Here is a 26,114-nt window from a genome sequence, read left to right on the forward strand (position 1 = left end):
CTGCTTTAAGGGTAAGACGTAACTGTCCTCGGAGAAGCCTGTGCAAGTCACTGTTCTAGGCAAGCCTCCTGACTGGATGGTGGTGGAGAGCAGTGACTCATGCAAAGGGTAGATTTGCAGCTTCATGACAGAGCACAGACCTTGCAAGCAGAAATCCCCAGTTCAATCCCTAGCAGTGCCCAGGTAGGACTGGGTAATATCCTTCCCTGAAACCCTATAAAAACCTGCCAGTCAGCATAAACAATATCGAGCTATATGGACCAGTAGGTCTGACTCAGTCATAGAAGCAACACACAGCCTCCTTGTAGGATGAGTAATTGTGGTTCATCTCCGTACTGGAAGCAACTGAAAGCCCAAATAACATTCAATGCAAGGATGGGACACAAATTACTGCTCCCCCAGCAGCAGCAAATTGGAAATTGGTGAGGCCAGAGCAGTAGATCATGGCGAGAGGCAACGGGAACCTTCACACTTGGCTGGGGCTTTGCTCTTGGAATTGTGATTCAGAACCATTATACTCTACATTCATAATAAGGGTGTGGAATACAGCCTGGCTTATGGTGCTAGACATACCAATGTTTCCATCTCCTACAGAACCATGGCTCAAAGGTTGAGCACCTGCCTTGCAAAAAGGTCTCAGGCTGGATCTCTGGCATCACCAGGAAGCTCAGGGAGATACCCCACCCTGAAACCCTGGAGAGCTTGACCACTTATCTAGGCAGCCACTTATCTAGCCAGAGGGTGACTCTCCCATAGTCCTAAACTCTGAGGCCCTGTGGCCCACCATCACTCACGTTATCAACCGCGACTTGGCCTTCTTTGGAGAGGCCGAACCTGCCTTCAGTTCGTCCCCACAGACCTCCAGCGCTTGCGATTCCAAGATTTCATTGAGGTTGGTGTCTGCAGGGTCAGGGCAGGGGTCGGCTCCTGCGCCGGCCAAGGTCTTGGTGGGCTTGAAAGGGTCTGCTGTGTCCAAATTATAGGACCCCTTCGCGAGGGTTGGGGAGCTCTGCAGACGGGAGCTCCCTGTATAGGGGTCAAAGTTGGGGTTGTCCCACTGGCCGGAATCAATTTGCTGGGGGGTCTTGTGAAGGGGCACCTCTGTTGATTTCCCAGCATCCTTGGTGCCTGCAGCAGCAGGCTGGCTGGCACCCCCTCTCTGTCTCTTTGGAGACAACTTGCTGGCCGGCTTCCTGACACCTTTCCTTGGCAAGGCTTTCTTGACCTCGCCGTTCTCCGCCCCTTCCGCAAAATCAAATTCTAGTTTCACCGCTCGACCCTTGAGCTCGTCAGCTGCTCCCGAGCTACACTCTGTCGTCCCACTGTGAGTGAGAGTGAAACCTTGCTGAGTAGCAGGGGGAGAATTCTGGAGTTTGGACCCTCCTGTCGTAAAGGGGTTCAGGTTGTCATGGTAGGTGTCGGGGTCAAAGTGATAGGAGGCTTTGGGGACAGGGCTGCTTTCAGCAGCCATTTCAGTTTCCAGGTTCTCCCCTCCCATTTTCTTCTGGAGGACAACTGGCTTGGCTCTGGGCAGCTTGCTCTTACTGATCACTGACGCCTCACTGTTCAGCTTGGGGTCTTCAGACGCTTCGCTGGGGAGATCAGGCTTGTCCTGGAATGTCAACACCTGTGGCTCTTCTTGAGTAACCGTGGACACGGCCCTCGCTGGAGCTTGATGCCGATCCGAGCTCTCCAGGGACACCCTCCCCTCTGCAATGGCTGTCGGCTGTTCGGCGGACAACTCTGATCCCGGCGCAGAGGGAGTCATGGAAGAACTGGTGCTGAGCCCCGTGTTGGGTTCAGAGCAAAACGGCTCATGGGCTGGTGGGCCTCCAGCATCTGCCCGCAATTCATCCTCTGCCAAAGCCAAGCCCTCGTGGCTCAATCTCTGCTCCAGAACTTGAGCCACTAACTGCACATCATCTTCATGTAACGCTGGGAAAAGAGAGAGAAGCAAGTTAAGCATGTGTCTCCTATGGCACAAATGCTCCAGGGTAGACTATATGAAAGTTGATGAAGCATTCGCCTTGCCAAAGCTAAGCAGGTTTATCTCTGGTCAATGTCTGGATAGGAGACGGCCTCGCAACCCCATCTACATGGCTCTAAATCCCAATGCAACATCAATGCAATAAAAAGTATAAATACAAGCGGGGCCTCAGTATCTGTGCGGGATCTGTTCTTGAACCCCCCCCCCGAAACCCTCCCCCATACTAAAAACCACAGATAACAAAATCTGTGGTTTGGGCCCCTTGCCTCTAGAGAACTTTCTGAAACTCAAACAGGCTGTGTGTATCCCCCCACGGCCTCTGCAGGCTTCAGAATGGCCCTTCCAGGAGGAAAAAAAGAAAGCGACTTCCTTTTTAATGCCTTTTAAGGCATTCTGTGGCCTCTGTGGGCTTCAGAAAGACCTCTAGAGGCAACGGGAGCATTGGGACACCTGGGTTGAGTCAGATCTCCACTTGTATACAGGCACCCCCTGTATCGAAGGATCCACCTCTCCGCGGTTCTCCGTCCCTCGCACCACCTTCCCGTTGATCAGCCCGCTCAAGCATTCAGGTTGCCAGCAGCCTTCCTACACATTGCGCTACAATCCTGCAAACTTAACAGTGGTCAGTTAAAGGAAGAAAAATTTGTTTGGTGCCAATGATAAAGCACCTAAACAAAGTTAATGGGCACAGTGGCACAAAGGGGTGCATAGAGATAGGGTACCCATTTCCATAGTTTCTGTATCCACAGGGGCCTTGGAAAGTATCCCCCACAGATCCGGCGGGGGTGTGTGCGCCTGTATTCAAAATTATTCACCAGACGGTGGTCTCAACCCTTGTTTTCAAACCTCGATTTAAGCCAATGCTACAAAGTATCCTGTTCACATCCTAAATCTGCTGTGCTAAGCCCGTGTCTGGGCTGTACTGCTTCAGATTCCAGGTGGAGCCTCTTGGCATAAAGAATCCACGCACACAGAAAACTAGCCGGTCCAGAGATGGCTAGGACAGACGTTTCTCTGACATTCTAGTTTTCGATGCAAAGATATTTCTCTTTCATAGGGGCAGGCAGTGAGATGGAGGAGAACACAGGACTCGGAGAGAACAAGACTTTGTCTGTGATGCTCTATTTAAGCTGTAGAGGAGTACAGCAGTTTGATCAATTTATTAGATCAATTAACCAGATCACATCTGCATAATCCAATCCATTCCCATCACTTACGCAGCGTGATCCTGCAAGCTTAGCAGATTGTTAAGTTCCCAGAAATGATTTTCCTATGTCACTTTTTTTCCCCCCAGCAGTCAGGTCTTCTTCCTTTCCTTACTGGTCCAGTGAAGGCTAATCTCTGCATTCTGTGGCCACAGAGCAGACATTAATGTGGGAGCCGTATCCAAGCCTGGCTCTCTGAAAAGTATACCCGCAGAATACAGATTTTAAAACCGAATGGGCCTCATTTGTGTATTACATTTTTCCATGTTCACTTATAGCAGGGGTCTCCAAACTTTTTGGCCAGAGGGCCGTATCAGATATCTAGCATGGTGTTGAGGGCGGGGAAAAAATTTAAATAAAAAATTTAAATAAATAAATTGGAGATGGAACTTGGATGAGTGAATAAATGGATGAATGGGCTCATTCATTCAACCTCTCTGGCCCTCAGAACACCCTCCAGACACAATCAGAGCACAGTTCTGGTCATGTTGAGTGGCCAGAGGCTTTCAGGGGACAAGAGGTTGGCTGTGGGCTGGAAAGAGGCTTGCTGCGGGCTGCATCTGGCCCCCGGGCCGGGGTTTGAAGACCCCTGGACTTATAGGGTTGGCCTGTCCATGGGGTCAACTGACAGAGTTGCTTAAGCTAATGGATTGGCAGGAGAGTGACCTGCCTCCATCTTCCACCCCACCTCTGCTCCATCTCTTCTTCATCTTGCTTCCTGGAGTCAAAAAGGAAGAGAGGAATAAAACAGAAGAGAAAGGGAGGGTGGCTGGAGTGTCGAAGGTCCTCTTCTGCACTTCTTCTTCCTGCTCTATTCCCCTCTTCCTTTTTGAATCCAGGGAGCAGGAGAAACAGCAATCTAGGCAGGCGTGCTGACAGATACAGGGTGGACACATGTGCCATCCCAGGTAAGAACATAAGAACAGCCCCACTGGATCAGGCCATAGGCCCATCTAGTACAGCTTCCTGTATCTCACAGCAGCCCACCAAATGCCCCAGGGAGCACACCAGATAACAAGAGACCTCATCCTGGTGCCCTCCCTTGCATCTGGCATTCTTACATAACCCATTTCTAAAATCAGGAGGTTGCGCATACACATCATGGCTTGTACCCCGTAATGGATTTTTCCTCCAGAAACGTGTCCAATCCCCTTTTAAAGGCATCCAGGCCAGTCGCCATCACCACATCCTGTGGCAAAGAGTTCCACAGACCAACCACATGCTGAATATAGGAGATCTTGGCCTGGCCCAGGTCACGAAAACTTGGGTGTACACCTTAGATGTGTAATAGCCCTAAATCAAGCTACAGACCTGGGGGCCAGCTACCACATGAGCATTAAAGCAGTGGTTTAGACACTGAGAGTGGATGTTTTGCCCCGTCTGCAGGCACCCTAAAGTCTCATTCCTCCATACAAACAAAATGCACAGGTGGGGAATATGAATTTGCAGAGCCTGAACAATTTATTCTGAAGACCTCTGGATACATTTGAGATTATCGGAAGCCATTCCTCAAAAAAAATGTATATAGCCTTGTGAAGTATGTAATTTATGTAAAACTTTTGATTGCTTACATACCTGTTCTTTGTTTTGTTTTGTATTTAATTAAATTTTTAAAATTTATGAAGCATTATTTTCATAATTACATTATTCACGTATTTCGTGGGCTATATTTCTTTAGTTACATGTCATTATTTTAATGTATATTTAACTGTCTTTTTGTCTTGGCATAGAATGAAAATAAAGCCAATTTATTCTGAGGACCTAACTAGATGGGCATGCTTATTAAATGAAGATTTGCCCCATGTATGTATAAAGCAGGGATAGGAGTTATCTAATTTATAAGAACAGCAGGGAAGGAAAGCAAAACCCATTCATTCACCCAGCTGTCAATACCAAGACTGAGAGACTGAACCAGTGTGGTGCCATGACTCTCCCAGTCTAACTTATATCACAGGGTTGTTGTGAAGATAAATAGGGTAGGGTGGGAGAAAGCATGTACAGTGCTCTCAGTTTTTTGAAGGGAGGGGGGATATAAATAAGCAAGCTTGCAGCTGGGAGAAGCAGAAAAACCACCAAACCTCAATACCCATGCAAAAAAAACAGCTAGAAAGGAATAGCAACAGAACTCCTGTTTCTTTTCTCAGCAGGTAATTAATCTGTGGAACTCCATGCCACAGGATGCGGTGATGGCCTAGATGCCTTGAAAATGGAATTGGACAGATTTACGGATGAAAAGACCATCACAGGTTGCAGGCCATGAGAAGCAGGTGATCTCTGAATGCCAGATGCAAGGAAATGACAACAGGATACAGGTATCTTGTTGTGTGCTCCCTGAGGATCACTGTGAGATACAGGAAGCTGGACTAGATGGGCACGTGGCCTGATTCAGCAGGGCTCTTCTTCTGCTCTTAACTCCATGCGTATGCTAACATGAAGCATCTTGCTAGAATGAAAAAGATGTATCATGCATCAGAAGTAGCAGAGTTCTGGTCAGGAGTACTCATGTCATGATGGAACTGACCATCTTCTGAGCACCGCAGGACTCTTGCTTGTTACAGCTAGAAAAGGCCCCCACTAAGTTGCGTAATCTGCTGCTCTCTTGTTCTTGTCTTGTTTCAGGAACCACCCCTGGGCATGCTGCAGAGCTCACCAATTTCTCAGGGTTCTTTCTTTCTTTTTTTAAATTGTGGGTGGGAAAGGAAACAGAGAAGGAAAAAAAAGAGAGAAAGATTTACGATAAGATTACAACAGGGCTTGTCACGTTTTTGGGGAAATCTGCTCATCTGGGTTGACATCCCAAGAGACCTGTCAGCCTATCCAGATACGGGTCTTTAATTATTAGGGGAGAGGCCCTGGGAGTACAACAGCATCGGGACATATGAAAAAAATAGACGCATGGACAGAGAAACTGACAGCACCTCAGCTGCACTGAAAACACCCCTGGGGGCATGACAGCTTCAGAAATCTGATTTCACATGAGAAAGATGCTTGCGCAACCACCTCGATGGGGCTTGAGGGAAGTGGGGATGATCCGTGGCTTGTTTCTAATTGGTGGGGGACGTGCATTAGGAAGACAGATCATCAGAGGAGCCCTGCTGGATCAGGCCAAAAGCCACCTAGCCCAGCTTCCTGTATCTCACAGTGGCCCACCAGATGCCTCAGGAGCCACAAATGACAACAAGAGACCTGCATCTTGCTGCTACTCCCTTGCACCTGGCATTCGGAGGTAGCCTATTTCTAAAACCAGAAGGTTGCATAAACGCATCATGGCTTGTAACTTGCAATGGAATTTTCTTCTAAAAATCTGTCCAATTTCCTTTTAAAGGCATCTAGGCCAGGCGGCATCACCACATCCTGTGGCAAGGAGTTCCACAGGGTAACTACACACTGGATCAAGAAACGCTTTCTTTTGTCTGTTCTGACTTTCCCCGACACTCAATTTTAGTGGGTGTCTCCTGGTCCTGGTGTTGAGGGCTTGCCAACTATCCAACAACACGGAAGGGCAGTGGCTCGCCAGAATTGTGGACGAGGGCCTTTCCCAAGATCTACCTGGATATACCAGGGATCGAAACTGGGACCCTCTGGTGCACAATGGGGGCTCTGCTAGCCAACTACCACTACTCCCCAACCCCTTTCACTGGGCAAGAAGCACATCCTCTGCTGTTTCAAAACCCCTAAGGAGCAGCTCTGTCACACCATCCCACCAAGACATTTTGTCTGGCCTGCTGAACCCAGTAGCATTGCTATTATAGAGGACTCCCCTCCCCCTGCTTCCTACTGTCCCCCCTTCATGCACCTTCTTCCTCCTGCTAGACAGAGGAACTGCCAGGTTGGGTCACTCCCACTGACTAAGACTGACTCAGCAGGCAGACCTGCAGTAGCGAACATTTTGCAAATATTTTTCATCTGTTGAGAATGTTCTTAGTTATCTGCCGAACAAATGCACACACACTCTGAATCCGTGACAGATCAGTTCCACAACCCCCTCGTGGGATACCAAAATCCGTGGCTAATGAAATCCAAGGGGGTGCCATAGAGACATACCCGGGGCCTGCCCCAGGCCCTCCAGAGATCATGCCGGCCCCCCCAGCATCTTCAGAAGACGTCTTAGAAGCGAGCGGAAGTCACTTCTGGTTCATGACCTCAGAAGGTGTTCCGAGACCACTGAAGCCCCACGGCCCACTCCAAGAGGCCCTTTGAGTTGGGGCTCAGCATCTGTGGATGTTCAAAGATCTTAGGATGGTCGCCAAGTCCACAGGAAAGGACAGTGGGCCTACCCAGCTGCAGGTTCTGCAACCACTGATTTGACTAACTGTGGGTGCTGACCACATGAGCCAGAGGGCCTCAGAGGACCACTGGATACGACTGGAATTGCCTTCCCGTTGCATCCAGGAGAAGACGTCCCAGAGTCTTCTGAAAGGCACTTCTGGTTTTGTTGGCAGGGCCTCTCGGCGGATTTAATTATCAGCAGAATCTGGTACCTGCGGGGGTTCTTGGAATGGATCCCCTGCAGATACCAAGGGCTCACTGTACTCTGTAACTGAACTGGTCCAGCTCATCATGAGGGGAAGGCTGAATGATGCAGTCTTGACAGCTGAAGATCTGGGGACTCCGATCTAGGTCAGGAGCGTCAACACTCCGGCTGGCTGGCAACGGCTCTTCAAGCTTTCCAACAGGATCCAGAGACACGAGGGACCGCTACCAGTCAAGGTCCCATCCTGGGCTATTAGATCCCCATGGTGGAATGCCCAACTCCACCCCACCCACGTGCACAAACTAACAGCGAGAGAGACCAGCCAGGAGAGCAAGAAGCTTCATGCCTCTGATAGACATCAAAGATTCCAACCTGGAAAAAGAAAAACAGGTCTGCTCTTGGGCATTCGCCACACCCCTGCCTCACATCAAGGATGGCTGCCTGAGCGCATCACACGCACCGTCCCATCCCCCCTTGCTTGGGACAGGCAGAGTGCCGGGTGGGGAGTTGGTCGCATACTTGACATTCCCAGGCAAAGCCCTGGTTCATCCTCCCTTCGCCCAGAGAGAGTCTCTCCTCTGCAGGCAGACTCCGCAAAGGCCAGGAAGCCAAGTGCCTGCCGGGGTATTTAGACAAACAGAGGAGATTTCAGAAATACAAGAGTAACCCGTTATGGCACATCACCAAGCCCCAACACATTGCGCCATCAGAGGCAGGCACGCACCTCTGAAAGGCTCCTTTTCCCAAGCCTTTTGCCCTTCCGAGGAAATTCCCGAGACCAAAAATAGTGGAACTGAAAAGGTGCAGAAGAGATTCATCAAAATGATTGCCGGTCTGGGGCACTTCCCTTAGGAGGAAAGGCAACTGTGTTTGGGGCTCTGCAGTCTAGAAAAAAGGTGCCTGAGAGGGGATGTACAAAATTATGCAGGGGATGGAGAGAGGGGTGTTTTTTTCCCCCTCACAACAGAACCAGGGGTCATCCACAAAAACTGAGTTTTTGCGAGGCCAGGAGAACAGACAAACAAATATATTTCTTGACCCAGCGTTCAATTAATCTGTGGAACTCCTTGCCACAGGATGTGATGGTGGTGTCTGGCCTAGATGCCTTGAAAAGGGGATGGGATAGATTACTGGAGGAAAAGTCCGTCACAGGTGACAAGCCATGATGGACATGTGCAACCTCCTGATTTTAGAAGGTTACCTCAGAATACCAGATGCAAGGGAGGGCACCAGGATGCAGGTCTCCTGGGGTCTTGTGCGCTCCTTGAGGCATCCGGTGGACCATTGTGAGATGCAGGAAGCTGGACCTTTGGCCTGATCCAGCAGGGCTCTTATGCTCTTATCCAACAGCAGTTCTCAAACCTTTGTGACTACAGGGTAATTATGAAACTTAAGTATTGGTTCACACACGCTAATACAGGGTGAAGTAGGTGGGCAGTAGGTGGAATAGGGTTTGTGTTAGGGTTATACAGTAACGATGGTGCTCATTATAACTACGGCGTTTGTGTTATATTATATTAAATTATATTTAATTGTATTAGTAAATATAACTGTATATGTAATCTCAAAATATAACTGTATATGTAATCTCAAAATAAATGTTATCATTTACTATCCACCTACTCTTGGTTCACCCTGCATATTACTGGATGGCTGCAACAACCACCAGTGCCTCGCATGTGTGAACAAACCAACCCTCACATTTGAGCACACACACTTACCTGTTGTCCCAAATACAACGCTTCTCAATGAAACAAACTTGCACATGCACTTGCTGCTCACCATATGCCAATTACTCAGCCGATACACACACACACAGCCATTACTACCATTTGTGCCTTCCTTCCTTCCTTGTATGCAGCTTGACTCACTTGCTTGAGCCATATAGCATGACTGCAGTTGAAAGCCAGGAAACAAGATGCGCCGGTGTTGCAAGTGTATCAATGGCCGCCCATGAGCTACAGGGACTGGAACTGCTGGCGTTCTCCATGGGGATTTGCCAGAATGAGATAATAAAGCTAAACCCACTTAAACTGAAACTGCGGAGGGGCTCTGCAGGCGGACGCAGCTTTTTCACGCAGAAGAATCAGAGAGCAGCCCCCAAGTCACCATGGAGTGGCACCTCTGGCATTTCACCTCCGGCAACTGGTTGTTAAACGAGACAGATGCCCTAGTTGCGCTGCATTTTCTATACGGCTCTTGGCAGCAGGCAGCTGGCGCGAAACAAGCGCTTGCTACCTGCACGCCACAAACCCTTCTCTGCCTCCCGGGAACAGAGCAATGTCGGTAGGCGCGCTGGAATTTTAATGGGCGCATTAGCCAAGCTCCAATTGATATATGACACACCAACGCTCACAGCAGGGCTCAGGAAGGATCCCAGAATATTTGTATGCCGCATGAGGCTGCCTTATGCAGAGTCAGGGTGCTGCTTTGTCGAATCCAATTTGGGGCAGCCCCCCCCCCCGCCAAGACCTCAGACAGAGATCTTTCCCATTACACTACTTGCCACATCAAGGACTATGGAAGGTAGCTTGAGCTCTGCTAGTAGGTCTCTGGGCGATATACAGTAGATTCTCAAGGGTTTCCGGTTCCTAAAGGCTGAACTGCAGCTACAATAAAATGCTTTCCCCTCCTCCTAAATTGGGCTGCGGAAGGTCAGAAAAAGTTGAAATTTGGAAGGGGGGGATACCAGGAATAACTTGTTTCTGGTCATGACCTGCTTAATGACATCACTTCCTGCTTAACGACATCACACCCAGCCCTCAGCAGGTATCATGAATGTTATTTGGCCTGCTGCATGAAATGAGTTTGTTGCCCCTGATCTAGCTCAATGTCGTCTGCAACACTGACAGCAACACGCCCAGATTGCAGGTGTGAGTCTTCCCCAGCCCTGCCTGATACTGCCAGAGATTGAACCGGGTCCCTTCTGCAGGCAAACAGGTGCTATGCCACTGAGAAATGACCCCTACGTTCCTGCACGAGTTGGGGGTTAAATACCCTCCAGCCACAAAGTCACACTACCAATTCCGTTTCTGCCCACTTTCTACCTAGTGCAGCGCTTCTCAAAGTGTGCTCCTAGGAGCCCCGGGGCTCCCCAAGACCCCTCAAGGGCTCCATGAACACACCATAAGTGGCTGCCTTCTGACCCCACTGAGTTTGCTTGTCTATCCCTCCTCCCACCTTGGGCCTCTCCTGCCTCATTCCCCTTCTGTTCTGGCTCTTTGCAGACACAGTATTTGGCACTGGGCTTGGTACTGTACCACTCCACGCATGCACCCGTGGTCTGGAGCTCCCCGAGATTCATTTTAAGAGCACAGAGCGCTTTGAAAACCGCTGACCTAGTGCATCACCTTCAACACCCAATACGAAGACAGCCATATTTCTCATTTACTTGTATTCCCAAGGTACCTGCGGGCTTAATCAGAGATGACAACAGATATTTTAGGGATGACTTTATATTCTTGAAAGGGAGGGAGGAATTAGCTACTGTTGTCTCATCTTCCCAGAAACTCTGGGTACCAAAAATGATACCAGGAAACACACAGACTGAACTGCCCTGTGATTGAGGTTTATAAAATTAATCAACACAAATAAAGTATGGGGATCTCTCTCTCATGATGCTAGAACTCGGGGTCATTCAGGGAAACTGGTGGATCACGGATTTGAGACAGTTTAAAAAAGGAAAAGAAAAAACTTTACAGTAGGCCCTTCTTATCCACGGGCTGGGCAGCCACGGATTTCAGTATCCACAGAAATTGGTCTCCATCAGTTGGGCTGTGTGCATCCTGGAACAAATCACTCATGGATACTGAGGGCCTACTATGCTTCCTCACATGAGATGGTAAATGTAAACAATCACCAAATGCAGCGATGGGTAGCTGGTTTAGGATTGAGCTTAGTCCCACCTCCCACGAAATTACCGACCAACTGCTAGCAGCCAGGACGTCTCAGTGAAACCTCCCAGCAACATCCCGCCCCCATGCGCTTATGACTTTCCGGCTCTTAGAGCCACCCGACGTTACACAAAGTTTCACTATCGGGGAGAGGGAGCTTTTCCTCTGGGCATGTGCAGAGTGTTTGCAGCATGTGTGCATGCACAGGGAGGGTGCGTGCACACACGCTGCAAACACTCTGCGCGTGCCCAAAGGAAAAGCTCCCTCTCCCCGAGCCACACAAAACGACACCCTTGAAAGTTGTCCGTCATTTCATGCTGCGCATTCAGAGAGCTCCGTTTTTCGCCTGGCCTGTTTCTACGGTGCTCGGTTTGCACAGGCAGCAAGGACCCCAAATAATGATTTGCCTTTTTTTTTTTTTTCTTTTCTCCTTTGCTAAACTAAAAGCTTGTATTGTGGTTTCTCTGACTTGGTGCTGACTCAACCTCAGCTGAGTCGCAGAAACAGCTTCCTCCCTCCTGACTCTCTCTCTCTCTCTTCCTCCCCCACAACCGTTAAATCAGATCTGGCTTTGGGAAATTAAAAGTGGGGGGGGGGAGAAGAGGGAAGATAAAAACACAGATGGCTGCGCAGCCCCTGCTAAGTTATCTCCACCTCCCGCACCCTGGTCTTGCCAACCGTTTCCTTATATGCCCAAAAACAAAAGCAGGCTTCAGTCCAGAAAAGGGTGAGAGCCAAGATGATGTACAGTAGCGGTTTGGAAGTTAGACACAGACCTGGAAGATCCAGGTTCAAATCCCTACTCAGCCTTGAAGCTTCCTGAGTGAACTTGGGCCAATCACTCTCTCAGCCTCACCTACCCCGCAGGGTTGTTGTGATGACAAAAAGGAGGTGAGGAACTATATACACTGCCCTGGGCTCCTTGGAGGAAGGCTGGTAATCAAAAGAGTGGGGGGGGGGGGAGAGAAATCGAAAAAATGGTATCTATGGCTGTTTAGCCCCAGCAGCCTCCAGAAGTGGGTCACAGCCTGTTCTTAGGTGGGCTGTAACAATGTCGTCAACCATTTGTTTGGGAGCTTCTCATCGTAAAGATGGCAGATTCCACTGGTGGCTTTGGCTTTAGGCAGGCCCCCTCCACTTCCCACCTCTTCCCCTGGTGTAGCACTCCTTATGCCCATTGCCTTGTGTTGCTTTGCTTCCAAAATTGAGGCCCTGCCACTCTCTGCCCCCTACCCTCAACTGCTGTTAGCGTGCAACTCACACAGAACCTCCATGTACAGCAGTACTATACCTTTGAAGATCAGGTGATGGGGGATAAACAACAGAGGTGGGCTGAGGCCTTCATGGATGGTTTGTGAGCCTCCTGAAGGCATCTAAATTGGCCACCATGGAATGCTGGACCACACAGACCTGGTTGTTATGCACATGAGACATTATTTCAAAACACACACACACACACACACACACACGAAACCAGCATTTGAGCTTAGATCACGAGTGCCAGGGCGGCTGTGCCAATTTCCTCCACAGGATTGCATTTTTGTAGTCACCGTGCAACAAGGACAAACCCAAAAACCTGCACAAAAAACATTCCGGAAAACCACAGCATCTAGCCTCGCTGGAAATACCTGCCCTACAAAAAAGAACTGGGACAAGTCCCAAAGCCAAACCCATGCCAATCTGTCAAAAGCAGTAGCGCAAGCATGTGCTGCTTCCTCCCAGACACCCAAATAGCCACTCACTGCAGTATGGTTCCATTATCATCCCCCACAACCCATCTCATTCCCTGCAACGAGACCTGGGGAACCTTGCCTTCAAAAGCAGTCAAGCCAATGATCCCTGGTTCAAATTACACCTTCCCAAGGGGCTCATACGACTATCATCATCTCCAGCCTTAAGGACTAGAAACTTGCTTCTTGTTTTTAAAGAAAAGTCAAGGACTCTAAAAATGCAGGCTCTGAGCAGATAAGAAGAACAGCCACAAGGAACACATGGGATTTGCAAGTTGCAGCTGAAAGGATGTTAGTTACAAGTAATTTATCAAAAGCCCTTTGGCAAAATGCTGGGGATGCGGGGAGGGGGATAAGGTACATCTGAGGGTAAAGAAGGGCAGAGAGCAAAGAGCTGGTGAGTCCTGGGTACCATCTGAGAACTGCCCAACCTAACACTGGATGTCCCTAGATGTCGCTTCCCCCATCAGCAGGAGATGCGCAAGCTATTAAACCCGACATTTTCTCTACCAGGCCTCACACCCACAAATGCATTTGTCAGAAAGATGTTGGCACATCAAGGCACCCATAAAGAAGCAGTTGAGAGTGGGGGGGGGAGAGTTGGAGACACGGCAGTGAGTCAGATCCCTGCTGGCAGGAAGTGTCATTTCCTCATTTATAAACGGATCCTGGTGCTTCAAAAGGCAATGGGGGGAAAAAGATGTCTGGCGTTGGGAGGAGGAGGAACGCAACCAGCAGAGCGACAGCGCCACTGTAACCAAGAGGCTTCATGCGTCCTTGTGTCGGTCGTCCCCACAATGTTTTGCTAAGCACAGACCAGTCGGTTTCGCCAAGTTTGCTCCAAGTTTGTCAACATCCCACTTAAACCGTGGCACCCGTAACCTGACACAGGTGGGTACCACTGCTTCACACAATCTGGATACTATACCTCTGTTGATGCAGCCTAGAATCACAATCGCCTTCTTTGCTGCACTGTCACGCTGCCAACTCACATTGAGCGTGTCTACTAAATTGGCTACATTTTTCTCCCACATGTACTACTGCCCAGGCAAGTGTCCTCAATCTTACATTTATACTTATATATTTGTACCCCCCCGCCACACACACACACACACACACACACACACACACACACACACACACACACACACAATCGACGCCACAGCATGAAAGGGGGATGCTGGATTTAGAGCACCTTCCCTGAGATGAAAGGCTAAAGAATTTGGGGCTTGTTTGTTTTGTTTTTTTGGGAGGGGGGGGGGAGAAAACGGAAGAGCTGCCATCAACTATCAGGGTAAGGACCACTTCACAACATCCTCCAACATCCTTCACAACATCCTGCAGGTCACACCTGAAAACACTGGCAAGACCAGCGTGGTCCAGCTTGTGAATATGGGGGGGGGGGCGTTGACAAAGAGGACAGGTTCATAGATCATGGCTGGTTATTGACCAGATCTTGGGTTCCCAGAAGGCAAGCTGCTTTGGAAACCATTTAAGACTGAACTAGCGAGCAGGGAAGTGCCAGTTTGAATGCCACTATGAGTGGCTGTAGGCAAGCATTGACTTCTCAGCCTCAATCATGTGATTTTGTTTTATTTATTCATTTTTAAAGTTCTGTTGGTTTAATTTTGCCCTGGGATTTTTTTTGATGAGGGGAGCTGTGTATCAATCCTGTGTAACATAAACAAAGAAGCATGTTTAAAATAAATCTATAAAATAAGTAAATTACATTTGCAATATGGAGATTAGAATTCTACCAGTCTACCTGGCAAGGCTGTTGCGGGGTTTTTGGAGAGAATATACATGATGTGCTTTGAAAGCTCTTAACTTTGTAACTGCCCTCTTGTGATGGCACAAGGGTCCATCTCATTCATCCTTTATCAACAATCCTTTATCCATTCATCCTTTATCAACAATCTGAAAGTTTGAATCTGATTACCTGGGTGGTCTAGAGCAGGGGTCTCCAAACCCCGGCCCGAGGGCCAGATGTGGCCCCCAGCAAGCCTCTTTTCGGCCGTGACCAACCTCTTCTCCCCTGAAAGCCTCTGGCCCACTCAACTGAACGTGACCAGAACTGTGCTCTGATTGTGTCTGGAGGGTGTTCTGAGGGCCAGAAAGGTTGAATGAATGAGCCCACTCATTCATTTATTCACTCATCTAAGTTCCATCTCCAATTTATTGATTTAAATTTTATATCGAAATTTTTTTGCGGCCCTCTACACCACGCCAGGTATTTGATACGGCCCTCTGGCCAAAACGTTTGGAGATCCCTGGTCTAGAGAATAAGGAATTGGAGACTTCTTTTTTAGATGTCATATTAGAAATTAAGAATCAGATAAGAAAGATTTTATTTTAGAGACTAGTTTAGTGGTAAGAAGAGTGTATAAGTAAAAGTTTGAAGTGTTTTTTTTTAATGATGGGATAGATAAGGTTAGAGGAAAAATATGGAATGTTAAAGTATTAACCAGTTGGGTTAAAGAATATGATAATTTTTGTATTGATTATTAATTTCGTTTGGATTAATGTTTGTTGTAATCGATGGCCACCACCCTCGTGTGTAACCTATGTAGTCCTAGCCCTAAGTCTATCCAATTTTCCTTACCTGTATCTGTAATAAATAAATGAAGCATTATACAAAAAAAAAGGAATTGGGTTTCCTCCCAGGGTTTGGGCTCAGATCTGTCGTGGATCCCCAATTTCAGTTCCCCAACTTTAAAACATTAGTAATGTCCATCTCTTAGGGTGGTTTGGGTGCCCATTTTCCAGATGGAAAACCCCATGCAGTTAGGGACTTTAGTCAGGTGTCTGAAACTGACATAGAGAAGTCAGACCAGATTTTTGCACTGATTGAAGTCCTGATGCACATGGGGCCCATGATGACCTGCATGAATTGGGTGCAGACAGGCTGTGGCATTGCTCGGGGGTGCGGGTGATAAACTCAAGGGTGGGTGACACCACTACTGGTCAAAATTGTGAAAATCTCCACATTTTGAACAGTACCATCATGTTATATATCATTTGATGGGTAATTTAATGCTGAATGCTAAAAAAAACCAAACCATGTTGAACCAGCTTATCCTTTGGAGAAGCTTGGCCACTATTACTGAACTTAGTCGGGGAACTCCCATGGTTCCTTGGAGCACCACCTAAAAAAAATCTGCACGATGTCTGGGATGCAGGCAACACCCATGCATGAACGGCTGAAAACTCTAAGCTTAAGAACACCACCAAAAGGTGTTCCACTTCCCTTCCTAGCTCACACAAAGCAAACACTCCAGTCTTGCCATATATAGCTCGGCTGACAGGCCCCGCTGCATCCCCCTCCCACAGAACCCAGGGCTGTTCCTGAGGCCTTCTCAGGGTTAAGCAGAGAACACTCTGGAGCTTTCATCAGCCATGCACCAACGGCCCGCTCATTATTGCAGACCAAGGTTTCCGAAAGGCACGCGGCTGAGAAGGGGAAGTGAAACTGAGAGCACAATGAACATAAGAACATCAGCTCTGCTGGATCAGACCAAAGGCCCATCTAGTCCTGCTTCCTATATCTCACAATAGCCCACTAGATGCTTCTGGGAGCACACAACACAACGGGATTCCTGCATCCTGTTGCTACTCGCTTGCATCTGGCCCGTTCAGAGAAAGCCTACTTCTCATGGCCTATAATCTGCTTGTGACTTTTCATTCATCAATCTATCCAATCCCCTTTTTAAAGGCATCAAGCCAGGTGGCATCACCACATCCAGTGGCAAGGAGTTCCACAGATTATACACCAGATAACTGTCTTTTTAAAGAAACAAAATTCTTCATGCTCTTTTCAGACCTGGTCAAACCATCATGTAATTCATGCTCTTTGCATCAGGCAGGGCTGAAGCACTTGCTTGGGATGCAGAACGCGCCTAGTGTACTCTCTGACATCTCCACAGAGAGGACTGGGAGAAACCCTTGATATGACCGGGGGCCAGGAAGGCAGAACCAATGTCCCTGCAAAAGGAGCAGTCCATAGACACCAGCTGCAAATTCTGAAAATGACTCTTCCTAGGCATGAGGACCAGAAAAATATTCCTGTTCATTAAAAAATTTAAAAAAATAACCAATTTAGAGATCCCAATATTTTAGCAAACGCATACAGAATGGGAACGCATGTACACACCATGGACCTCCAGCGTCCCTGGTTACAACCAACTTGGTAAGTAAGTAAAATCAAAGCCTTAGCAGATAAGAGACTGTGCGAAGAATCTGGACTTTGCCAGTTCAGCTCTAGTCTCTGCCATGAACTCCCAGGTGGACTGAAGGAAAGCCACACCTTTCCTTGGCCTCAGTCTTCTCCATCTGCAAGATGGGGACAGAAATACCTGCAAATTACATGGTTGCTGGAAGCACTACATGAAGATGATGCACAGGAAGTGCTTTTCACAGTCAGAAAGCATTATAAAGTATTATACTAGGAAAAGCTAAGGGTCGTTAGTCTGTGCAACTCCTTGCCACAGGATCTGGTGATGGCATCTGACCTGGATGTCTTTAACAGAGGATTGGACATATTTATGGAGGAAAAGTCCATCCATAAATATGGAGGAAAAGTCCAAGCTACAAGCCATGCCTCTGAATGCCAAAGGCAAGGGAGTGGCAAGATATGCGGATCTTATGTACTTACATCAGTTATGCAAATGAGGGTGAATTAAGTTATTGGACATAACTGATTCTGCTAATGGGGAGGGGGGGACAAAAGAACCCCTACAGGCTGATAGACCCAAAACTCCGAGCCCAAGATCTGACTATAGATTGCCCACATCAGGTATCTTCTTCACAAGGGGAGAGGCGGCATATAAATCTTTTAAATAAATACTTTCAAGCCTAACTGCAGTACTGAGGACTAGAAACTTGTTTGTTTTTTTAAATGGAAGCCAAGCATCTCAAGATGCTGAATTCTGCACCCAGAAATGTACTGCTGTCTGCAGCAGTACAGTGCAATTGCAAAAGTTCAGGTTACAATCCTTCTTTCCTCCTTTCAGCATCAGAAGCGGGGAATGCCTCTCTTAGGGTGTATCAGATTGGATTATATTGGTTTGCTTTACTTGAAAGATTTATGTCCCATCAAGGCCAACAATGAAAAAATAACATAATAAGATTAAAATTATATAAACCATAAACAGCACAAGAAGACAGGAGAGGAAGATAACAGTTCAAAAGCACAATATCAACAGATTCATTTTTAAAACCAACAAGAGATTTCTTTTGGTTAAATTCTTTAAAAAGTCTTTTTTGAAAAGACTGCACTTGCTAATGGAAGGTCACCATTGGGGGTGGGTGGGTCAGGCAAACCCTCCCGCCCTATACACATAGAATTCTGTAATGAGGCCCACCACGAAAAGCTTTCTGTACGAAGTCAACATACTGGGTTAGTACATGACAATTTCTTATACAATGGGTATCCGTGCGCTCAGCACCTGCGGATTCCACCATCCACCAATGCCTTCCTTGTGCCTCGGAGGGCCGCCAGGGTGCAACCAGAAGCCACTTCCGGTCACATCTGGGAGGTGTTCTGAGGCATGGGAAGGCCCATGGCCCACTCCATAGGCTTCCCCGTACCTTGGAACACCTCCCAGACATGATCGGAAGTCGCAGACATGAACAGGAAATGGCTTCCAGTTGGTCCTGGAGGCCAGGTGAAGAGGTGGGGGGCCCATGGAGTGGGCCACAGGTCCAGTGCAACCCCCAGATAAGTCACTGGGACATCAGGTGCTGGACTTCAGCATCTGTGGAATTTGTTATCCGTGGGGGTTTCTTAAACAAAAACGCCATGGATAAAGAGGGCCCACCGCATAACATGAACGATAATTGCTTTATTCATCTAAAGCAGTGGTTCTCAAACATTTTAGCGCCGGGACCCACTTTTTAGAATGACAACCTGTTGGGACCCACTGGAAGTGATGCCATTAACCTGGAAGTGACGTCATGGCTAGAAGTGACATCATCAATTTAGGCTTCAAACCTAAGCTGCAGTCAACCAAAGGTTCCGTTACACAATGTGCTTGTGCTGTTATTATGGATAGCTCAGAATTCAAACATTCCCGCTTGGAAGTCAAAGCAGACTTGGATCCTTCTCCAACCACTCAGTTCTCCCCCTTTTCAGCAAGCATCCCATCTTCCCATCTATTCAGGGCAAAGCTCCATGCTCTCTCCCACTGGGAGCCTGCCCTGCAGCTCTGTATCTTGTATTTTCAGTTCTGTAATTTCAATGGTGGCTGAGCTAGATGCTAGGTGACCCACCTGAAATTGACTCGCGACCCACCTAGTGGGTCCTGACCCACAGTTTGAGAAATGCTGATCTAAAGACATTAATGACCACCCACATAGGATCTCCAACCTTGTAGCAAGAACTATGCTCTCTTTAAGCGCACTGGTGGAGAAAAAGGGCACTCATTTGATTTGAGTAAAAAGCGCAGAATGGTCTCGGCAGTTCCTTACCTTGGGACTCAACCCCAGGCTCCAGCAGTGGCAGTGATGGGTCCTCCAGCTCCTTCCCCAGCGAATGGATCGGGGTCTCTGCCTCAGGGGTCCCAAAATCGCCTTCTGAATCCACACTGCCAAGGAGGAGGGGAGAGAAGGGCGAGTTAACCACTCCCGGAGCTGCTCGGGACACCTCCCTGAGCAAGTAGTTTACAGCCTTCCAGGGGTCTCCTAGGCAATCAGGATTTTTTGCCCTGACAGATCCAGCCACAGGTCCATCCATGCGCTGTGTCCAGCCAAGATGCCTTGTTCATGTGCAGGAGGAGGGGTTCCCAAGTAGGGCAGGAAGTTGTTTCCCCCTCGGGGTCAGAAGCAGAGGGGCCAAATAGTGAGGCATCAAGAGGGCCATGTGCAATCCCAACCATCGTAACAGGCTGACCTTAACATAATGTACAGTGGGGAAAAGTGCATCCTTCCATGCGCAGGGACACATGGTTTCTAGTGCATGGGAATGCACATCCCCTCTTGACCTGTGACATGGCTCCTGCGACCAACACCGGCTGCCACGTTAAGGCACATTACTGAAGGCCAAGCTACACTTTTTGCTAAATGCATACTTTGCGCCCATGTGTTTAAAGTGAAAACAGCCTCTGTGTCAGACAGGAGATGCCAATCAACACTGGGACTGTGGCATACAAGGAGGGAGGGCCTTTAACCCTTTCCTGCCACCCTGATGGCTATGCCCACCCCCAGCTGCTATCAGCCCAGGAAGGAAGCTTCACTTCTGGTACCAACAAAAGCTTCCTTCCTGGGGCTAACAGATTTGAGACAAAATTCGCACATGGGCCAGCACACAGTAAAAAGCAATTAACTCCTGCCTGCAGTTCCAGTCCCAGATTTGGGTCCTAAGGTTTTGCTCAGGGACTCACTTTCTCTGCTAGAGACAGACATGGAAAATACAAACCCATAATAAACAAGTCTTTAGAGCAGGGGTCTCCAAACCCCGGCCCGAGGGCCAGACGTGGCCCCCAGCAAGCCTCTTTTCGGCCCGTGACCAACCTCTTCTCCCCTGAAAGCCTCTGGGCCACTCAACTGAACATGACCAGAACTGTGCTCTGATTGTGTCTGGAGGGTGTTCTGAGGGCCAGAGAGGTTGAATGAATGAGCCCATTCATTCATTTATTCACTCATCTAAGTTCCATCTCTTATTTATTTATTTAAATTTTATATTTAAATTGTTTTTCCAGCCCTCCACACCAGGCCAGATATTTGATGCGACCCTCTGGCCAAAAAGTCTGGAGACCCCTGCTTTAGAGCATGTGCAGAGTGCCTTTTTGTCACCAGTAAATAACCACTACTATCACAACAGACAGAATGGGGTTCACAATTAGAGTACATGACATCCAGGCAGGCGCGCCCCCCCCCCTTTCCACTTGATTAACCAAGTCTGGGATGCACTAGAATGTTTTGGGGAGCATTTAAAGAGTAGAACTTGATTTGGCCCACATGTAATTCCCCCCCCCCAACTGCTTGCCATTCCAAAACAGAAAGCTTTGGGACACATAATAAAGGGCAGCATGCCTTTGAGCATGTACAGAGTGCCATGCCCAGATTACTTTCCCTGATCTGGCAAAAGAAGTCCCACAACAGAGGGTGAAAGAGACCGGCAGACAGAATTCAGGCCTATAATTACTTCCTTAAATACAGGCCCTGAAGCTCAACCTGGATTTCAGAAAAGTGATTGTAGGTTGCTTTTTAACCTGAAAGCCCTTTTCTCTCTAATCTCCCTCAAACATGTCAAAACATGCACAGAGTGCATTTCTTTTCCCACAGAGAGTAATTACAGAAAGCTGGGGATTATGATTACCACATGTGGAAGAGAAAAGGATAACAGTAAGGAACACCAAATAGTGCCCTGAGCTCCCTGGAAGGAGGACAGGATAAAAATGTAATTTATTAAGAACAAAAATGTACTCAGGGGCATTCCTTTGTTGGCACTTCCCATCTCCCCCAGGGCCACACTCAGGCTGCAATCCCAGCCACACTTATCTGGTTCCAAGCCCCAATGATGATTACAGTAGGACTTACTTCTGAGTAGACATGCATGGGATTGGGCCCACAGTCGTGCAACTTGGGCTACAAGCAGCTAAGACCTAGCTCAAAATTATTCACAAGTGCATTTCCAAAAAATAGAGTCACTCCACGTTGCATTTTCTGAGGTATACAAAATATAGAAAGGTATAGGAAGGTAAACAAGCATCCTGCCCATTCATCAGAAAGCCTGCAGCTCTGGGCTGGTTCACACAAGCAGGTTGGCCACTTACAAGATCAAGCAATGACCTGCATGTGTGAATGGACCATTACAGGTCTAACATCAGAACAGTTACACAGCTGCAAGGGCAGCGTCTTGCAGATGGAGGCCTGCTTCAGTCCCGCGTTCAGACGGGGGGGGATGGGTGTGTGGCCCCCCCAAAATGTTACACCAGTGGGGAAAAGCACCTGCTGGGATAGGGAGCAGCCTGAGCATAGATGGGAGCCCAGGTCTACCTGCCTGGAAGAGGTGGCTCCAGAGGGCTGTCGGAATAGGAACCCAGGGCTACCTGGCAAGGCAGATCTGGGCTCCAAGTCTAGGTAGGAGCCCAGGTCTACCTGCCCCACAAACCTTGTCCATGGAGGCCCAACCAACTGGAAGCCCAGGACACCTGCCTGGCTGACCTGGTCTCTGGAGTTAAGTTAGTGCTCACGCCCCCCCCCCATTGGATCTGCCCCTCATTCAGACTGGAGCGCCACACGCTTGATTGCCAGCACTGATGGCCCGTCACGTGTGAACGTCTTCCACTCAAACCACTCTTATGCCGAAATGGATGCATCGATACCTGCCAGGCTAGATGCTGCTGCTGCAACATGGAACACGTGCGTACACGCATGTGCATGTGAACCAACCTGTGCACGAATGTTAATTTAAAAAAAATATGCCCCGGGGGGGACGTGCCCCGCCCCCAAACACTGGACCTGCCCCTGGCTCAGACTGGAGTGCTGCACACGTGATTGAGTGCGGGCGGCTTCCACGCAGACCACTCGCCCTTGGGCCGCCACAGAAGCCTCCATATCTACCAAGCCAGATGACGATGCAACCCAGAACACGTGTGTGCACGCGTGTGAACTGACCCGTGCCTGCGTCTTAGTTTTCAAAAACGGCCTGGGGTGGGGACGGCGCGGTGGGCGAACCAAGCAGCCTTGTGGAGTGGTCTGCCCCCCAAACCCAGGCTGCGTCACGTGTGGACGCGCGCGGGACGCGTGTCGGGGCAGGGACTTGCCTGAGGCTCAGGGACTTGGTCTCCGCCTGCGCGTCCTCCGCGTCCTCCCCGTCCGCGGCGCAGATGCTCCCCGGCTCGGCTCCGCCGCCGCCGCCTCCCCGCACCGCGGACCACGTCCACTTGGCCCACTGCACCGGGGAGAGCATCTGCCAGGAGGCGCTGAAGGCCATCGGGGCTGCCGGCGATGGAAGGGCAGGGCAGCAGCGCTCTCGCTCCGGAGCCGCTCCGCGCGGATGTGGTTAGCCGTGCGCCATGGCTCGCCCCCGCCCGCTCCGCTCCCTCCCCCCGGGCAGGCTGCAGAGGCTCCCCCCTTCCCCTCCTGGCAGCCTCTGGCCCCGATCCTTCCTCCTCCTCTGCCCAGGGTGGCAAGGAACCAGCCCGCTGCCCTAAGCCCAGCCGTGGATGCTCCTGCAGCCGGCTTGCAGGATCAGCTGGCTGCCAGAGGGGGCGGGAAGGGAGAGAGGGAGGGGAAGAACCGACGTCACCAGCCCTCCCCCCTTGCAACTGGACTAATTGTGCTGGTGGGCTGGCCAGCCAAAGAGAGAGGCTGGCTCATGAGTAGAACACCCCTAACCAGCCACCCACCCATTGCCTGACTAAGTGTGCTAGCTGGAGGGAGGGAGAGCAGGCCAGCCAAAGAGGGAGGCTGGCTCCTGAGTAGTACACCCTCTAACCACCCACCCACCGCCTAACAGCCCAATCCTATCCACACTTTCCTGAGAGAAAGTCCCATTGAATCTAATGGGATTTGCTTCTGAATAGACATGCATAGGATTGGGCTGTGATCATGCTAGCTGGAGGGAGGGAGGGGAGGTGGGCAGGCCAGCCAAAGAGGGAGGCTGGCGCATGAGTAGTACACCCCCCCCCAACCATCCACCCACTCACCCACCCACTGCCTGGCACAAGCTACCAGGATGGCTTCACACGTTATAGGCCGAGGAGCCTGGCTGGATCTTGTCCCCCCAGTGGTGGAGGGCTTCACACATAATTGGACACACATTTATGGCTTCACACGTTATGGGTTACGGAGCCGTGTGGTGGAGATCATGCACAGGAACCAGCTTGGCATTAGGTTGTGGAACCCTTTGCCATGGGATGTAGGGATGGCATCTGACCTGGACGCCTTGAAAAGGGGATGGGGCAAGATTGTGGAGGAAATGTCCATCAAAGGTTATGAGCCATGCTGGATATGTGCAACCTCAGAATACCACATGCAAGGGAGCGGCACCAGGATGCAGGTCATTGTGGGTCAAGGAGCCTAGCTGGACCGTGGGTTCCCCCCTCCAGTGGTGGAGCGGATGCACAGGAATTAGTCTGTGGAACTCCTTGCCACGGGGTATGGCATCTAGCCAAGATGCCTTTAAAAGGGGATTGGGCAGGTTTATGGAGGAAAAGTCCATCACAGGTCACAAGCCATGAGGGGTATGTGCAACCTCCTGGTTTTTGAAGTAGGCAACCTCTGAAGGCCAGGTGCAAGAGAGTGGCAACAGGATGCAGGTCTCTTGTTGTCATTTGTGCCTCCTGAGGCATCTGGTGGGCCACTGTGAGATAACAGGAAGCTAGATCGTGGCTGCTCGTCTTTTCCAACCATAAGAACATCAGAAGATGCCTGCTGGATCAGGCCAAAGGCCCATTTAGTTCAGCTTCCTGTATTTCACAGTAGCCCACCAGATGCCTCAGGGAACACACAGACAAGGTACCTGCATCCTGTTGCCAGTCCCTTGAATCTGGCATTCCGAAGGTAGCCTACTTCTGAACCCAGGAGGTTATGTTTACCCATCACAGCTTGTCACCTGTGATGGAGTTTTCCTCCAGAAATCTGTCCAATTCCCTTTTCAAGGCATCTGGACCACCACCACATCCTTTATGCCAGGTAAAGAACCAGCCACTGGTACACAGAGGAATGCCTAAATTGTTTTAAGTGGACAGCTAAAGAGATACACAGTCAGTAGTTCTAAAACAGTGAGGTCCGTGGCCCACCAGCGGGGCACAATCCAATTTTTGGTGGTTTGCAAAATTGACAGGGAAGATTAGGCCATGTGCTACAAGGCTTAAACAACCTCGACGTGGGGGGGGGGAGCACTGCTGCCCAATCCCCATCAGAGTCACAGAGGCTTGAGCAGCTGGTAAACTTTTTTTTTTGTAAAGTGGATGCCGATGCTTAAAAGTTTGAGAGCCACAACACTACAACCGGTTTACAAGCACATCATAACATCTAGTTTCAGTAGTACATTCTGAGAGTGCAAAGAACAGTACTTCACATGCTTCAATCTGGAAGTTGTCCTTACAACAGTGCTATAAGGCAAGGCAGTACTATTATGCCCATATTGTGGATAAGGAAGACTGAGGCCGAGAGGGAACAGCTACCCAAGGCCACCAAGTCCAAAGCAGAGGCAAGATTTAAGCTAGGGAAGTCTTGACTCTCTGCTCAGTCTCTCTGCTGCTTCACTGCATGTGTGGCACAGCAAGCTGCCTCTCCACAGCGCTTCTGGGCGCTCCTCCTGGGAGGGGCGGGGGCAAGGGTTCAGAGGCGCCTTTGGAGGGTCGGCGCTTGCCCCACTCTAGGTCCACCATTGGCCTAGAACAGTCTAATGCAGTGGTTTCCAAATTTTTTAGCATTGGGACCCAGTTTTTAAAACAACACTCTATTGGGACCCACCTAGCTTTATGAAACTTAAAAAAATATAGAAATTATCCCTTTTTATTTATTTTATTTATTATTTGTTTTTATTCCTTTATTTACAAAAAAAAAGATCCAGTTTTCAAAAGCTGCTTTTGGGTTAAGAAAGGCCAGCGAAAACAGTCATGTGACTGTAGAGCAGGGTTCTCCAAACTTTTTGGCCAGAGGGTCGCATCAAATATCTGGTGTGGTGTGGAGGGCCGGACAAATAATTTAAATATAAAATTTAAATTAGAGCTGGAACTTAGATGAGTGAATAAATGAATGAATGGGCTCATTCATTCAACCTCTCTGGCCCTCAGAACACCCTCCAGACACAATCAGAGCACAGTTCTGGTCATGTTCGGTTGAGTGGACCAGAGGCTTTCAGGGGACAAGAGG

At 49.2% G+C, this 26,114-nt stretch overlaps 1 protein-coding gene across 3 annotated transcripts in view; it reads right to left on the reverse strand.

Annotated features, from left to right (window-relative positions):
* The window catches only part of TACC1 (transforming acidic coiled-coil containing protein 1), a 52,410-nt gene extending 29,130 nt beyond the window's left edge, over positions 1-23,280 (reverse strand). For all 3 annotated transcript variants that reach the window (XM_066639365.1, XM_066639366.1, XM_066639364.1), the window contains exons 1-3: positions 23,054-23,280; positions 19,755-19,870; positions 795-1,935 (exon numbers count right to left, since the gene is read on the reverse strand). In XM_066639365.1, the coding sequence (XP_066495462.1) occupies positions 795-1,935; positions 19,755-19,870; positions 23,054-23,223 (1,427 nt within the window). In that variant the 5' untranslated portion in view covers positions 23,224-23,280. The remainder of the gene's footprint in view (positions 1-794; positions 1,936-19,754; positions 19,871-23,053) is intronic.
* Positions 23,281-26,114: the final 2,834 nt, after the last annotated feature.

Source organism: Tiliqua scincoides, chromosome 11 (genome assembly GCF_035046505.1).
Source record: "Tiliqua scincoides isolate rTilSci1 chromosome 11, rTilSci1.hap2, whole genome shotgun sequence".
Taxonomy (NCBI): domain Eukaryota; kingdom Metazoa; phylum Chordata; class Lepidosauria; order Squamata; family Scincidae; genus Tiliqua; species Tiliqua scincoides.